Genomic DNA, 18,399 nt, shown 5'->3' on the forward strand with positions numbered 1-18,399 from the left:
TCTTTCTTTCAAATATTTGTCTCAGAACACATAGTAATGTCAAATTACTGCAAAAATGAAAGAGAAAAGTAAATGATTCATCTAATCCACATAACATTTTTCCTCTTCACAGGACTTTCAGACACAAATCTTTTCAGATGTGTTACGTATTTGAAAGTTTTTGGTGACGTCTTCTTATTTTTTCTCTATTATTTGAAAGCACATAATCATACATTTCTTCATATGTGTTTTCTACTAAATTCTGTCATGTAGACAACTGTTAAAAAAAGTTACAAAGTATGGTTTCCATTTCCTAACCACACAATACCAAGTCACACCCAAAATGACTATTTCTACTTCAATATACGTTTCAGTTTATATGAATACTCGCACAGGCAACTTTGAAATTTGTTTTCAAGAACAGTGGAGTCACTATAATTCAGCTGCATAAATATTGGTGATAAATGAAAAAGAGAATGCACATGTAAAGGTAATCAACTTATAAACCTGAGGAAATACTAGCCAAAATTTTATTTCTAGTCATAGATCTAATTTTGCAATATCACTCCTGGTTGTGTGCAGTTTTTGAGGTGTTAAAATGTAATAGCAAGGAAAATTACATGTTAGCACATGTAGTTTGGAGGTTATCAAGCTCCTGAAAATGTCAGTTTTATGCCAGCAATCCAGTAGTAGAGAAATTAAAAAAATGAGCAGGTTTTTTTTTCTGAAACTTCAAGCTGTTCAAGGCTATAGGACCACATCAGAACGTAACCTGGAGCCATCAGACAGACCACAGTAAGATCCTCCAGTTATCAGTCAGGCTTGCTTGACTGATCCCTCAAACAACATTAGCTTTACCTTGACTTCAGACAACTCCCTGTAATCTCTCCCTTTCACTCACCAACTACACCTGTGAGCTGTTGCACAAGTATTAATTTTCCAACAATAAAAGGTTATTAAGTTCTAAATTTTGTACATTTGCTTAAGCCAGAACATATGCCACAAGGACACAAAGGACAAACTCTAGCTGGAAAAACACTTCACTTTTTAATTTTGAAGTAATATATATGACAATGTCTCGTCCTGCATATCATGATCTAGCATACCCTTTTGTCATCATTTGGTAAAAGTCTGATGGATGAAAATGACATTACAGCCTGCATTACACTTCAGATCCAAAAAAGGGACCAAAATAAGAAAAAAAAATTCTTTATCTAGACTAAGACACTTTTCTCCTCTTTTCCAGCAAAGAAAGATCATCTAGGTTTCTTAATTAAAAAGCAGACCTTCTATGTCTTGACTGTTTCTGTACCAAAAAACTCTCACTTGCTACTGCTCTCCCTGCTCATACATAGGCACACAGAGAAACCTTTATCAAATTCTATAAAATTTGTATTTAGGAGGACAAGAACAGAGATTCAGTACTTTATTTAATCTACAGATGGCTAAATTTGTCATAAGGGTAACTGATAAATAAAAAGCTAACAGAGTGTCTTGTTATACTGAGGCATTAAAAGTTTAGCACCATTTTTTTAACAGTCTCTCATCAGAAACTATACCAATATATCTTGTAATTGAGAAAAGAGCTTTATTTCAAAGAGTAAGTGGGATTCAGAGCTAAAACAGTGGATCATAGTTATCTCCATCTAGCTAGCTTGCTCATATGAATTTCTTAAAGTAATGGTCTTTGGTGTTCTAATAGATAACAACAAAAAAACCCTGTCAAATGTACTTTTGGCAAAAAACATTGCATTAAGCATTTGGCTTGTCTATAATTCATAAACATGTATTTATATATATTGTTCCTCCCTTGATGTGAGGAGATAAACAAGTCTAGCGTTGTTACTGTAGAATAATAGAAAATTACTAAACACAGAAAAGATATTGCAAAATGTTGTCACAAAAGAGCCAAACCATTTTCCAGGGTTTCAAAGTAATCTCTGACTGCAACTTTCTTTTCTCCAATTTTTTATTAAAAACACACACACACAAAAAAAATCAACGAAGCAAAGATGCTAAGCCACCTGTCCACTAGATGTGAGCTTTTGGCATCCTCCCTAAACTTCTTCACAATGCTAACTTAGATCAAATAAGATTCCGCTAATTTGAAAAGGCCACGGGACTCTTTCTACCAAACAAACACTTTATAGAAAAAAGGCAGGAAACTCAAAACACCATAAAATTAAGCAACAAATGGTGCTTTTATACATCCTTTCACCTAACCATAAGGAAAAAAAACCCCAACAAACCACCAAAACTGTAATAGCTGGAAGTGATTAGGAAATGACAGATTATTAATACCACGTTGGAAAAGAGTAAGTGCACTGCAGTACTTGGAGGCACTGCAACAAAGGAATAAAGTAAATGAAAATGTATTAGAAAACATTCTAAATCCAAAGTTCAGAATTAAAAACAATGTTTCATTTGAACTTCTCCAAGGCCATCAAAGAATTAATCTGCTACAGTAAATTTGGACCATTACAAAATGAAAGGAAGTGGCATGATGTTAGGAACATAGAATGGAATGATGGATGAGATCAAAGGATATTCTATTCTTGGTTTTGTCATTGGCTTTCAAAATGTAAGTATTTTCAAGTACTAACATCTGCTAAGATCAGCAGGAAAGTTACTGCAAAATCTGTGTAATATCACTGACTACATCTGCATCAACAAAACACTGTCAGAAAAACTGTCATTTGGGTGTTGCCCACTTCTGCAAAGAGTTGCAGCTAACTCAATGGAAGAGTTAACTCAACTTCACTTGAAGTTTCTTCAAATGAAGAAATTTGCTTAATGGCTTTTTTAAGTGATTCAGCCCCTTGGTTTCACCATGATCCACAATCTGATTTCTCCCACACACCTACTGTTCCTTCATTTTTTCCTGCTTTCTTCTACTGTTTATGGACTCAGATTTCACATTTAAAGGGTTCCTAATTTTTATTATGTTTCTTTTTAATGTTGATACAGCTTCACAAACATCCCCGTACACTCTTTAATGCTTTCTATTTCTGGATTTCAGATCTGATTAGCATTTTCACTACTAAAAGTATGACAAAACAGTAAAATCTGGAATAGAAATGGGGAAGTCTGTCCTTGTATTCTGAGAGTCCACTGTATGCATGGTTTCCATCAGAAAGCTGCAAGTACATCTGTTGATTGCCAGTTTATCAGAACAGATGTGCAATTAATGCTTTTTATGATATATGGCATGCCCTAAATCATGAGTGATTTTAAGGATATGTATTAAGTTCTTTCAACAAAGACTGGAGGCACGAGGATGTGTAGGCTGACAACCTCAAAAGGCACCAAAGACATGAGAAGTAAATCACTGATGCTGCATTTATACTACAGAAGAACATGACTCCTGGTTTAGTACAAAGAGGAAAACAGGAAGAGGTAAAACCAAAAGCTTGAGAGCTATAGGTGAGTTATAGCACAACCTGCCAAAATGAAGTCACTAAAGCACATCCCATGAGGACCACATGACAGCAGGGCAAGACAGATTTTTTTTTCTTTTAAATTTGGTCTTATATTTGTTTGGCTTGTACCCTGTGGTTTCTGAGTCTTTAATTTCAATCTTTTTATGTAAATCTTGTTTTAATAGCAAGGTCTCAGTGGTGCTTGAAGGGGCAGAGAGGACCCTTGAAACTACTAGGTGTATTGTCTGAATGAATCAACATATTCCGTATTATGAAGGCATACAGAAGAATTGCCTGAGCAAACTCCAAGCCCCCAGGAGTACCTACAGCACCTCAGCAGCAGTTAATGTGGATGGAGCTTGCATCACTGTCCTCTGGTGTTGGGCCGTCATCACAGACAGATGGCCTCCTGCAAAATGCAAGCTGCAGTAAAGTGTATCTCAAGGTCTTAGGCAAACCCCAGCACATGATTTAAGCAGAAGCCAAAAATACGTCCGTAACAAGCTCAAATGTTGGCTAACTGGAACTAGAATCTTAAGTCATAATTGACTGCTTCAAGCATATTCCAGAGACCACAGCTATCCTTATCATTTGTTTGGGGCTGATTAATCTGCCAGTGAAGCTTTCTGCCTACATGACTGAGACCTAGATGGAGCTCCAGGAGCCATATATGGTAATTATTGGCATTGCATGTAACACACATGGCATGAAAAGTTTTCTCCTCCTTATTGCACGCTTCTGCATTCTGGTTGGTTTCCAAGTATGGTGACACCCACTTAGGAATTGATATGAAAACTAAAAAGCATAGAAAAGCAAAAAGGTATTCAAGAAACTAGAAACACAACTATTCTTTTTCCATCTCAATAATCAACATTAAAAAAAACCCTCATTTTCCAGGTCATTTAATCACATATACTCACATAAGCACAATTATTCAGAAAAGAAAATAGGGACAGATAAAAAGATAAAAAAAGATAAAAGCATGAAGTTACTTAGCTTACAGAGGGAATATGGAACACCTTATTTTATTATTTTTATCAGGTCTCAAAAATCTGTGAAAATTATTTTGGAGGCAATATGGTATTTCCCAATTACATACAAAAGCATTACTGCAGATGATACATATAGTAAGCAAAGTTAACTATAGCCCTCTTCATGTTATAGGATTTTGTTACAACATTAAAAATACATGTCATACAACAGATTTAACACCTTTAGATGACCTCTAATCAGAAATATGTCATGCTATTCAAATTCCATCTGTCAAATGCTGCAGATACAGGTAAGTAAATATAAATGCCATTAAAGGCACAAGTTATCTTACCTGGAAAAGTTCTAGCATTTTATTTTTTGACAGATCCTAACTTGGATATCTTCCAGTGTCAACAAAACCTGTTCAAGCAGAATCTTACCTTGTTTTCACTACATCAAGGGGATGCATCAGGCAAATTTCTACAAGACCTATAAAATAATAATAAAAAAGGCCTAATAAACATTTGTACAAATAGTAGTTCAATTTTCATTGACTCCAATAGTTTTTTAAGTTTGAAAAGTAAAGTAAAAACCTAAATATATCATTGATGATACAGTACTTCCATAGTTTGTATGTTAAACATACTCTTCTGTAGTATATTGGAACCATCAGGGATTTTAGACAGTAAACGGTGCCAGTTTTTCATTATAGTGGGGAAAGCGAGGACTTAAGCTATGTGACCGATTTAATCATAGTTTTCACTCAGTTTTCTGACGTAAGAACAGCAGGAACATTTGACTGGCATCATAAATAAATACATTAAGTCTTGCCTTGCTGAGAGTAGTGAAGGAAGGGACTTCAGGTTGGCACTGGCTTCTTTGTCATATAAGGCTAATCCCTAAAGACACTGCTATTATGCAAGACAGCGCCGGCGGCTCAGACAAATTTGATGTTAAAATGACAGCTGATTCCTGAGCTGGCTATCTGAGCTGCAGCCTTACTGGTTCTTCATCCTGTCCTGCTCTGTGCTGATGCTGATGTGTAGTCCTGGCTTTTCCTGTTCCTGCTCCACTGCTCATCATGAGCACTTAAATTCATGCTGGGGACTTTCCACGTCCAAGAGTGGAGGGTGTGAATACCAAGGAAAGAATGCCGAGAAAGAAGAGATCTGGAAGATCCCCAACACACCTGCCACCACCAGCTTCATAGTTGGTTCTGTTACTTTTTTCCACCCACCTGACACCTAATGAAAAGTCCAGTTTACCACCCACATTTTGCTGATGCTCCCTGGCATATGTTGCCTGGGGAGAATGTTCAGAGCTTCTCCGTATTTGCTTAAATTTTCTAGGCTTGCCTATTCCTCTGTCCATTTCATCTATCACCCTCATTCCAAACAGCAAACATACAATAAAAAGATGCATTTATCAGGATCACAGTAAAAGTGTATTTTTGAGATCTGTCAATGTGCAGAGATAATAAAAACAACTACACAAATCTTAAATGATTTTGGAATACTGAGAAAATACGTATCTGTATGTCCAAAATACTAGATTATCATGTTTTTGAACTTTCTGTGCCCTGGTTTATTAAGCCTCTTAAGCATCCACAGTCTCTTTTTATCCAGAATAATAAATTTGATGCTACAATATACAAAAACAGTTTGTGAAGACTATACTTACTATAATTCAACTATTTATTACTATAGCAAAAATAATCACAAGCCTTTTGTAGTACAGAATGTGTCTTTTGGTGATTCATGGCTAAACTTCTAAAAATCTTGATTCAGGAAAGTATTCTTATTCAAGTTGAAATATCTACAAATTCCTTTCTTTATGTGTACCATACAGTCCCACTGAAATTAAGCAGATGTTTATATGCAACTAGATGGTCTCCTTGTTCAGATATCACTACCTTAAGGTCCAGATCCTGTCCTCTTACTTTAATGGCACAGAATATGGCCAAACTCAGGTGTCACTAAAGCTAACAGTCTCTAATACCCAAGACAATTTATTCCATGCTAGGCTACTCACCTACTTTCTCTTTCTAAACCAGGCAAAGAAATTACTCTGACACACAGTGAAAATCTCATTTTGAAATGTTCAACACACAAACTATTGAACTAATGGAATTTGCATTTTGGCCTGATTCTTTGGCAGACTTGAAAGAGAAAGACTCTTGGTGGACTTCATGCAGGAACCAGGCTCTGCCTGGTTAGCGTACACTGCAGCGGCACAAACTTGAGTTCTTTTTTTCATTACTGAATATAAATCTAAGGAAGGCTTAAAGTTTCACATTTCAATTATTTTAGAACTAATAAGCCTAGTGTTTCAAGTAGAACAGGAACGCTGTGAGGTTTTTTTAAGTTTATATAAGAAAGGATTAAATTCCAAAACGTTATCTACTTTCTATTTCAACTTTATCCAAATTTTCTGAGTAATACAAGTACTTACTTAAGTAAGCCTTTTACACTGAACCAAAGCATTAGCAGAGGGAAAACTCTCATTATAGTCAAAGGAGAATTAGCCAATAAAAGCAACAGAGTTTTTGGCTCAGCCTATAACAAATACCTATATTTAAAAATAACCATTTATTTTCTGCTTTATATACTTTACATATCAAATACATATATTATTGATAATCATTATATATTTCTCTTAAGGAAGAATAATCTAGTTATATAACAACAAAGGACTGCAAAATTTTTTGTACACAAACATAAGTCATTTTTGGAGTTAGTAACAGAAGGACGGCATAAACTGTAATGGTAACATTCTCAACTAAATGTATCTGACCAGCAGTTTACATGAAAGTTTGCAAAGATGTTAAAACGTTTAAAATGAATTCTTCATATAAAATACTTGCTGAGAGTTCTAATCCAACATATACAATTTTCCTACTTTTCTATCATTCCACTCTAATATATAAAGCTTGCAAAACATAAAACTGGCCAGATAACCCCTACACCTAGCTTCCTGCCACTGTGTTTGAATGACAGCATCAAATTAATATTTATGACTGTTGTTTTGTCATATTTCCTTTCCACTCCATGCCACATTGTTCTGTTTTTCAGTTCTGGATAAAAGGAAGACAACACAGGTGGTACCAGCCAAAGAATATTAATATTAGTAGTAAGGAGAGTCATTCAAACTAATGCAATTTAATATTTGTTGTATTTTTTTCTAGAAAGCAAAAGCTGTTGTTATTTCTGAACAGGTATATTTATTGCTATAATTATTGCCCAGGAATGACTTGTATTTTACTAAAATAAGGCCAAATCACATGTTATATCAGGGAACACAGACTATAAGTTTTCTATCCTGATTCTGTCCCAAAACCTATAAACCACTCCAACAGCTGCCAACAGGTGCTTTGCAAGTGGAGCTGCAGTCGAGTGTTTCAGTGCTGGCAGGGGGCATAGCCTATGAGTTTTTTCCTTTCCAACCACCCTCCTTTTCCAACTTCTCCTCCCCACGCCCCCCCACTCCGTTTTTGATCTTCTATTCCATCTTTTTTGGCAGATAGACCCTACAGTAGGGGGCCAAGCATGGGGCCAGGGGTTGTTCACCCTATTCTGTTTTTGCAGTATTAATGTCCATTTTGGGAGAAAACTGTACAGTGCCAGGATTTGGCTCTATTTTCTTGGTCCTCATAGTATAATTTTTAATTCAGGCATTTTTCCAGCAACTGAATCAGATGAATTCCAAGGTCCTTGGCAAGAGCTCTGTTTTGATAACTTCAGGATTCTATTGGTTATCTGCCTTTCTCAGTCTTTCCTTTGTCTCATCATTTAATTACGCGCTAAGTTTTAAGCGGTGTATAGTTACTTGATTTCAGCAGACAGAACTCTTCATAAGATGCTGGGATTATGACACAGCTCTCTGAAGAGCACCAAAGGAGTGCACACTGTGCAAGACACTAATGGAACAGCTACAAACACAAGCTACATTTTTCCATCTACTATAGTAGTCATGCAAATCATTACAACATCCTACTTGATAGCCTGCCCAGAAAGTGTGGTGGCCCTACTAAGTTACAAGCACTCTGAGATGTGCTCAATAAAATAAAATATATTGCTCTTTCTTTAGCTAATGTTCATCAGCTTTGTGACAAATTCAATTAGCACTATGAAAATCTAATTTGCTGAACAGCTATATCAGGGTGCAATATATTTTAACTTGTCACACTGTAAAGACTACTGTTTACAAACTTTATTGTCATGATAAAGCAGTTAACATAGCTACAGACAGATTGTCCAAAAACATATTGTAATCATCCCATTGGGTCTCCTTGGTGATGTCACATGCGAACTAACCCAGAGTGATTTATGATGGCCTAGTTATATTTAAAACAACTCGGATCCAACTAGCTGAACAAGAGCCCAAAGGAAATATAGGAAAGAACAATTACTAGGTCAGTCCAACATTTGTTGTCTTCTGGGTGGGAAAACATTCCTTGTGAAAACTGGATACTAACCATAAACCAAGACATAATCAAAATCTGTGTGTTGAAGAAATAACCAGCTGTCATCATTGACATCCTCTGAGCGTACACAAATGGAATATCAACAACCGAAGAGGGAGTCCAGAATTCTATTATGTAAAACATTCTGCTCATTAACTGAGCCCATGGAGGGAATAAAATGACAGAAAATACTGACCCCCAAACCGACCCTCCTCAGTAGAGCATTTTCCCTTTTCCAACTCATATCTTCTGTTTTTAAATTGTTTCCCATTATGGATTACATTACATTTCCCTCTACAAGATTCACACTTAAAATTTCAAACTGGCAATCTTCATATACTTCTCTTCAATGCAAACATTTTGGTGACCGGTGGGTATTTTGAATTCCTTTGCTCTTTGTTCCTCTATTCCATCACACACAGAAATCTTTTATCAATAATCATACAACATGGCCTGAGAATACTATGACTCTGTTTAAAATGTGCTCTAATTATCCATCTGACAAAAAGTGAAAGTTTGAGGTTTCAGCAGCACAGGGTTATAGCTATCCATCTCCCCAAGTGTTTCCATACTTCATCTATTCACTGAAGAGGGAGAGAAAGAATGAAATCTAGCTAACAGTACTTGCTAGCACAGACAAAAATAGAATCATTGTGGCTTTGGTCCTCCTTAGGAGACAAATTCTTGCTTTCAGCTCTTCTTCGACCCTCAAAGCTATGAACTGAAAAGTGTGAAGTGCCTGTGAGACACACTGATTTGTCTTTCAAAGAAACCCAAGTAGCTCACTCTCTACATATTTTCTGCATAATACACCCAGAACACAGATTCCAACACAGATTCAAGAGATGTCGAGCATGATCCATGTGTTAGTTCAGACAACCCCCTACAGCGTAGAAGTCATTATGCACCCTCCTCCCCTTGTGTTACTCATTTCCCTGGAATAACACAGTCACTGGAGAAACACAACAGAAAGGAGACTGGTCATAGAAAATGTGGCAATAAACACATCAGGCACTGTATATTGTATAGCTGGAACAGTTGGTATTTGTTTTGGCTTTAATAGAGATATAGTTACAATGTAAGAAATGATCATAAATATTTTATGCCTACTATGCATTTCCTTCTGAGAATATATGCCTGACAGAAAGAATCTCGTGTTGATCTTTGTATCCTAATAAAAACAATGAGAAATTCCCCTTAAATCTGCTTGTCTGTTGGCTAAAACACTTTACTTGACAAGATGAAGCATGGAACCTTTTCCTGATTGTAACAGCATTATTTGAAGAATAATCAATGCCTGGAAAAAAGTATCCCTGTAGTCAATTCTACACAGGCTATTTTCTGTTAGCCTGCTGTCCCACTCCATCTTCACAGACACATAAAGCTTTTACCTGTTCTGTAATGGTACATCTCCCTCAGAAAAGTCCACAAAATGCTAGGTTCACTGTGATATGTGCGGCAGCCAAGGCCCACTCCTTTCCTAGGGAGGCAGTCACATATTGTGCTCATCTCAGTTGTAGTATGTCTCAAGTAGGCTCCAAGGAAAACTATACAGCAGTATGCATGGACTATGCTGGAAACGATCTACATATTAGCCTTCGCTTAAGAAAGTGACACTTATTTTAACTCTTGCCCAGGATTCTATTTAGTGATGTGGTATGGGATTAACTAATGGTACCCTGGAGCTCCTCACAAACATTAATTAACCTTTTAGGTAATGAGCCAAATCAATGCTTTCCTTAGAAAATGTGAAGAAATGGAAAGTTACTCCAAAAAGTACTCCATAATGGCATTGCTGCATTCATGAGTCATTCTTCCTTAGAGACCTTGTCTACACTGAGAAAATATACTAGAAAACATGTTAATTAAACAAGATGTTGAATATGATTTTTCCCTTGGTGTGGACAAGGATGTCTGTGTTTAAAAATGTGTTAGCTGATCACAATTAATCCCAAGAGGAGCTCTTGGTTTACCATCGTTACCTAACGCATTTTAGAAGAAGGCTTTTGCCTGCCTACAGGAGGAGCTGGGTCATGTTCAACATCTTGTTAGGTAACAGTGTTCCTTAATAGATGCAACCTGTCAGTGTTGCATTGCTATCTGCAAACTGAGGAATAGTAGGGTTGGGAACTGTGATTATGTGGCTTTCAAAAAACCCCAGGACTTCAGCAGCAGATGGAAATTTCTGATGTTTGGCCTGCAGCATTTGTGCTGAAAGTGGTCAGTGTTCTTGGAGTGCTCTCTGTGAAAGCAATTCAGCCTGTGTTGAATTCATTAAGGCGCCTTGATTGTATAGCAAACTAGCATTTTAATCTTCAAGGTTTCGAGTAAAAGTTACTCAAGTGCTGGAGAATCACATCCTAGATGTGTGGAAGACAGGAGCTGGAAATGAGTGTTTTGGGCAGCATGTCATCTAGACCGGCTGTTGCTCAGCTGTAAATCCCCTTCAGCTTCCCAAGTCCCAATCCACAGACCTAGAAATGTGCTCATGCTCAATACTCACATCAGACAGTCCAAACTGTTCATCTTTGGTGCTGACAATGCTTACCTAGTATCTGCATGATTTCACTGCTCCCTGCCCAGCTAAAGAAAGCATTATTGTTACCAGATGGTAAACTGTTCAGTTCTATTGCAAATATAAGAGAAAAGTAATTATATTCTATTATTTTTGCTGAGCTTGAAAATTGGGTTACAGCAGTTAAGTGAATAAAGAGAGAAAGTGGTATGGATCTTCTTAAACAGTCATGCCATGAATACAAGATACTCAAACCTAAGTTGTGATTATACCTGGGCACACATGCATAAGCCTTTATATGCATTTATAGCCTTTGAAAGGGCAAATTTCACCTTGTGATAATATGTGCATACACAAGTACCAAGAGGTTATTGTAGTAATAAACCAACATTTGTAATGCAGCATTTGTCAATAAGGAACATGTTGTGAAGGTGCTAATGTTTGTCTTGGTGCTCCAGGTACTTTGTTAAAAAAAAAGAAAAAAAACAAATGTTCTTAAAAAAACTAAGGTTATTCTTATATTTTAGTTCCCTTTTTGACTTATTGTTATTGGATCTTTAAATTGAAAATCATAGAATCATAGAATTGTTTAGGTTGGCAAAGACCTTTAAGATCATCCAGTCCAACCATTAACCTAACATTACCAAGTCCACCACTAAACCAATTAAAGGTAGAGTAGTAATTTCATGTTTTCTGGCTTGGTGGCTGGATTATATTTTAATGAATGTAAAAACTAGGAATCATTAAAGTTGGAAAGGATCTCTAAGATCATCAGTCCAATCATCAACCCAACACCACCATGCCTACTAAACCATGTCCTGAAGTGCCACGTCTACCCGTTTTTTGAACACTTCCAGGGATGGTGACTCCACCACCTCTCTGGGCAGCCTGTTCCAATGCTTGACCACTCTTTCCGTGAAGAAATTTTTCCTAATATCCAATCTAAATCTCCCCTGGCACAGCTTGAGCCCATTTCCTCTCGTCCTATTGCTAACTACTTGGGAGACGAGACCCACATCCACCTCACTACAACCTCCTTTCAGGTAGTTGTAGAGAGCAATAAGGTCTCCCCTCAGCCTCCTCTTCTCCAGGCTAAACCACCCCAGTTCCCTCAGCTGCTCCTCATAAGACCTGTGCTCCAGACCCTTCACCAGCTTCGTTGCCCTTCTCTTGACATGCTCCAGCAACTCAATGTGCTTCTTGTACTGAGGGGCCCAAAACTGGACACAGTATTCCATGTACGGCCTCACCAGTGCTGAGTACAGGGGGACGATCACCTCCCTGCTCTTGCTGGCCACACTATTCCTGATACAAGCCAGGATGCTGTTGGCCTTCTTGGCCACCTGGGCACACTGCTGGCTCATGTTCAGCTGGCTGTCGACCAACACCCCCAGGTCCTTTTTGGCCAGGCAGCTTTCCAGCCACTCTTCCCCAAGCCTGTAGCGTTGCATGGGGTTATTGTGACCAAAGTGCAGGACCCAGCACTTGGCCTTGCTGAACCTCATACAGTTGGCCTTGGCCCATCGGGCCAGCCTGTCCAGATCCCTCTGCAGGGCCATCCTACCCTCGAGCAAATTGACACTCCCACCCAGTTTGGTGTCATCTGCAAACTTACTGAGGGTGTACTCAATCCCCTCATCCAGATCATGATAAAGATACTAGACAAGACTGGCCCTAAAATAGAGCCCTGGGGAACACCACTTGTGACCGGTCGCCAACTGGATTTAACTCCATTCACCACAACTCTCTGGGCTCAGACACCCAGCCAGTTTTTTATCCAGCGAAGAGTATGCCCGTCCAAGCCATGAGCTGCCAGCTTCCTTAGGAGAATGCTGTAGGAGATGGTGTCAAAGGCTTTACTGAAGTCCAGATAACTGGCCCTATCAAGATACTGTATTTCCTTTTCACAGTGGTTCTACCATAGCATGGGCTTTTTTTTCAGCCTAACACACAGCCAAGTTGATACATGTAGATTCAATGTGAGTGGAAGAGATGTAAGTATGCTAGCTGAAACCACGGGTCCTCAATCCACGGTATGTACCAATCTTCTATTTAGCTGAATTCTGTAATAACTTACTGATGCATTTCTTGCCTCTGGGTAAAAAATATCTAGCTTTAATGTTTAAAGTATGTATGCAAACTGCTCTAAATTTAGCACAAATTTATTCATTGTTTGCTTTTCACAATGCTTTTGTCACAATCAGCCAAATCAGTATATTATGCTCATCCTGCCAGCAATAACCATATCTTTATACTTACTGTTGCCTAGAATACAGCTCAGCGAATCTTTTAATGTGCTTCAATTAAACTGCTCAATACTCATTTACGTTCTCTGGGTATTGTTTGCTGACTAAAAACAAAGGCCATCCTCCAGTTTAATTTAAATATTTTATTTGCTGCTTATTTTAAAATGAAAAAATTAAGTCCTTGGTTCACAGACCTACCAACTTGATTAACCTCATCTCTATGACTTGACTGCAGAAATTCTTATATATCTGCCATTAGACAAATCTATGACAATTTGGAGGACCAAGTTAGTTTTAAATTATGTATAGTTGAATACAACTATAGTAAAACTATGAGGAAATGTCAAATCACACAGGAAAAATCAGTGGTTAGTCACAGAGGATCTTCTACTACATCTACATCTCTTTGGAAGAAAGGCTCTTCCAGACTTCAGTAGCATACAGCACTTTCATAGGCAAGCAATTCCAACTGCACTACTCACATAGAGCCTTTCTGAGGTAAAACACCATGTAGAAATGTTCTTTGTATTGTAAGACCTATGAAATTTGCATTTATGGCATAGTCAAAAAGGCAGTCGATGTGACTATTTTAAAATTCCAGACTTTTTACACTGTTATTTGATTTTAAAATACCAAAGCTGTTCCAGTGGGGCTGAATACCATGGAGAGTTTGATTATGCTGTCAAAAAATGCAACATTTAAGTACTAACACAAAAGATAATGGAGCAAAACAGAGCACACAACATTAAAAAAAGCAATTATTTTGTCTAAGTTCTTAAATATTATTGAGGCAATATGGCATGTATCTCCAGAATTTACCATTTAGAATGTTACAGGAATTTGCTTCACCTTAATTTCCATTTCAATTATAATAAAAAAATTAAGATATCAAACAATTCTCAAAATATATACTGAGTTGGACTCACAAATATTTCTGGGCAAAGTCACTTTTTCCAAAATGACTAGCAATAAAGAGCTGTTTATATAGCTAACTCTTTTTTTTTCTTTATTTAGTCTTTCTACGTCCTTTACTGATGTTGTATTGACATTAAAGTTTGGACTTATAAAATAAACACTTACAATTTACAAACTTAAGTATCTGAGTCTCTAGACACAAGTGAAAGGCTATATATTGTGTAAATTCTCCATAAATTCTTCAGCAAGTATTACGTGCTATTATGTCACTCACATATGACGCACTCTTTCCATCATGTGTGTCTGAAAAGGAAGTTTTTTAAAACATGATTGAAAGGACCACTGAGGTCAGTCAGCACTTGGTTACACAATGTTTGTGTCACTACAGCTTTAGATATTTCAATGCATATTGAATCAATATTCGTGCAATGCAAATGTGTAACCTATATTTTCTTTGCCATTATAGTAAAATGCTTCTCAATAAACTTGTTTTCACAAGAAGTTTGCCCATTCATATGTCCCAGAGCTGTTGTAATCTTCATTGCTAATGCTGATCTAAGAGCATGGACATTATTCTATTTCTTGACACATTTAAAGTTCTCTAATGAATAAAGCAAACAGCTTATGGCTGCTAGGACTGTCACTCGATTGCCCCGGAGAGCTTTAATGTCTTTAAAATAGGCCTCCTAGTTTGTATTTAACTACCTTGTCCACAGAGGTCTGAGGGGTAGAGCAGATCAAAGATGTGCTGCAAACATAAAAAGCAGCTGTCCTTCATTTACCTTTAATTAGCTACATCTGACCAGATTCTTTATGGCCTCTTTGTCACACATTCAACAGTCTATAAGCCTTCTGACCTGTCCTTAAGGACTGTACTGTTGCAAGAGTTTCAACAAAATGCAAATTTAAAATATTAAATACAAGACTTCAAAAAAGTCTTTGGTCTCACTATGGAAATACTACCTGAAGCAATATTATTTTGGATTTATCTGCAAAAGCTACAAGTTGCTTAGTATTTGGAGAATCAAAATGGAACTTAGATTTAGTTATTTATGGTTCTTTGTGTACTACCTAACATGGCAATGAGTAAATATCACACAACAAGGAATCCTACAGAAAACTGAAAGGCAAGCAAGCACCTCTTTGGCTAGCACAGTATGTTGCACTTCCAGGAACTGTGGCACTCTTTTATAAAGAGTCACATACCTCCTCTCCCCAGTACCCTTTTTTTTTTACATAGATCCCATTACTTAGAGACTTCCCTACTTAGCACAGAATGCACACCGAGTTCCAGTAGGACTTTGAGTAAGTGGAAGGCTCTGTCATTGCTGCAGGATCAATAAGGAGTTCTTAAATGTTACGGCCCAATAGTCAGGACGGCACTAAATGCTTGTATCATCAAACTAAGGCCCTTATGGAATAAAAAAGCTGTTTAACAGCAGCTAGAGTGTATGCTAAATGACTCCAGTTATTGGTACTTGATCACACAGGGCATTATATAAAGCCACTGAGGTGGATGGAGAGCACCTCTTCAAATTCTCTGGATTTTGGGTTAGGTCCTTTCACAAAGGATTAGCTAACAACAGAAAAAACTATATAAAAGATACATACACAAAGTAGAAAGATTTCAAAAACTGATTCTGTAGTCTAAACTATCTCTTGATCTCTTTCTGTGTATGTAATAGCAATTTTTAACCTGCATATTCTTTTTTAAAACGTCAACCTTTCAGTCTTCCCTAATAAAGTTTTAATTAATCAATCTCCAAACAAGTTAGCATGTGTTCAAAGACAGTAGTGGTGAGTTACATAAACAGTCAAGTAGCCTGCCTCAATATATGTACAGTAGCTAGAAGCAGGTGTGGCTAGAAGCCAAACTTTATTCTTCAAAAGTCTATGCTATCTATGAGCAGTATGCAGAGTAACTTTCTCCCAAACTATGAACCTTGAGGGATTATTGTTATACCTCAGCTTTACTCTCCACAAAGTTCTTTTCTAGTATCATACAGAGTATTTGACCCAAACTGTATAGTAGAAAGCTAGATTTATTCATCACTTATTTCAAAAGGCAAGCATCTTTCATCTTTCATTTAAGAGATCTGATTTAAAACAGGAGTCAAATCTACTTCCACATATAACTAAAGGAGAAACATGCATAAACAAAATAAAATTAAGGGGATTTGAAACCCATTTCAACATACTTACTTTTGTGACATACTTCCTAAAGTTAAGAATAATTGAATAGTTATTAATGCAACATGGATTTTTTCCATCTTTTGTACCATCAATATAAACACATACTGACGTATCTAGATGTATGAATAATAAAATGACAGTACCAGTTCCAGGTCAGGTGAAGAAAGCAAATAGAAATGGGCATATAAATGGTGAATTTGAAATGTAGATAATGGTAATTTTCTATTAATTGTTCCATGTTACACTGAAAATACGTCATCTTTGACTAGGACACTCCTGAGACCCAAAAATTTCAGACAAGAACTCTGTACAGAGAGTATTAAAAAGGTCAAAGAAAAGCTTGCCCAAAGACAAACCTAACAGCAGGAATGGAAATGTTCCTAAAACATTGCCATTACAAAGCACTCATTTAATGTAGAGTAAAACCATATTTTTCTTCTGAATCAGTGAACATAAACCATTCTTCTGGGTAAAAATATACTAAATAGTTAAATAAAAACACATAAAAATTTTGTCAAAAATATACATACAAGACATGGAACAACCAGTGTTTGAGACCCTTAGAGCAGCCTGCTTTGGAACAGCAACAATGCAATGAAAAAATAGAAGTGCAAAAAATGTATTGTGAAGTCTCTTACTCTGGGGTGAACCATCCAGTCACAAAGTGATCAGCTATCCTAGGGTGAGCCTTTCCCTCATTTTCCTCACTAAATTTCAATGGCTTCAATTTCATGCTTGTATGAGCAGCAACATTTCAGAAATATCAAAGAAGAATAATTCCTGCTTCCATTAAAATGAAGCAGCTTCCTAGCATTTCAGAGAAGTCTGCTAAAGTTCCAGTAAGGAACTGGACTGTTGGTGCCAAGGATACTAAACCACAATAATGATTATCAAGTATCTGTGGATAGAATAAAAAAAGAGGTAAAATATTTTCTTGAATGTGACCTGTATACACAATGCTGTCAAATATTCTAGGGTCTTCTATTGCATGCATTTTTTTCTTGAATTCTATGTTGTGGCAACAGGTGATGACAGCACCACTATTTTGTGTTATTTTAGCAGTCACTGGTCTTCCCAGTATTTTTCACCACTCCCATTTGCTGGCAGTATATCATGGCAAAGTTTCAAGAGAAATCTACTATGAAGCTGTGTGTTAACTGGGAAATGTCAACATGCAAAGCCATATCTAGAATTAACCTGTCTTTAACATTTTCAGGCACCCACACCCTCTCTTCTTTCCAAAACTTAATTACATCAGTAGCTTGCCAGCATTAAAAAAACAAAAGAAAATACCACTAAAGAAGAAAAAGATGGGGGAAAGGTGTAGCTGTATTTAACACAAAGATAGAGCCATAATCCCCCAGCAGAGGCACAGAGGCTGGTAACGCTGAACTCACCAAGAGACAATGTGTTAAAAACATAAATACCACCAGCTGAGAAGGAATAATTCTCCACTGAAAGCATGAGGACTTACCACCACCAACTGTATTGACAGACATTTTCAACTTCTTCCTTTGACAAAATACGTGATTTTTATTGGTCAGGTAGCAAATGCCCTTGTTCTGGTATGCTGAAAGTAATGATGAATTCCTAAGGATCCTTTCTCACAGAAGACGCATTTCCTCCACTAAGTTTTATAAAATGAGGGTTTTTTTCAGAACAAAATGAATCCACAAAACAAGTCAGGATCATATAATC

The 18,399-nt window shown here is 37.0% G+C and overlaps 1 protein-coding gene across 1 annotated transcript in view; it reads right to left on the bottom strand.

Annotated features, from left to right (window-relative positions):
• The window catches only part of SLC25A21 (solute carrier family 25 member 21), a 264,171-nt gene that overhangs the window by 112,375 nt on the left and 133,397 nt on the right, over window positions 1–18,399 (bottom strand). The window contains exon 2 of the mRNA XM_075712910.1: window positions 4,811–4,859. Within this exon, the coding sequence (XP_075569025.1) occupies window positions 4,811–4,859 (49 nt within the window). The remainder of the gene's footprint in view (window positions 1–4,810; window positions 4,860–18,399) is intronic.

This window comes from Pelecanus crispus, chromosome 6 (assembly GCF_030463565.1).
Source record: "Pelecanus crispus isolate bPelCri1 chromosome 6, bPelCri1.pri, whole genome shotgun sequence".
In the NCBI taxonomy this organism is placed as follows: Eukaryota; Metazoa; Chordata; class Aves; order Pelecaniformes; family Pelecanidae; genus Pelecanus; species Pelecanus crispus.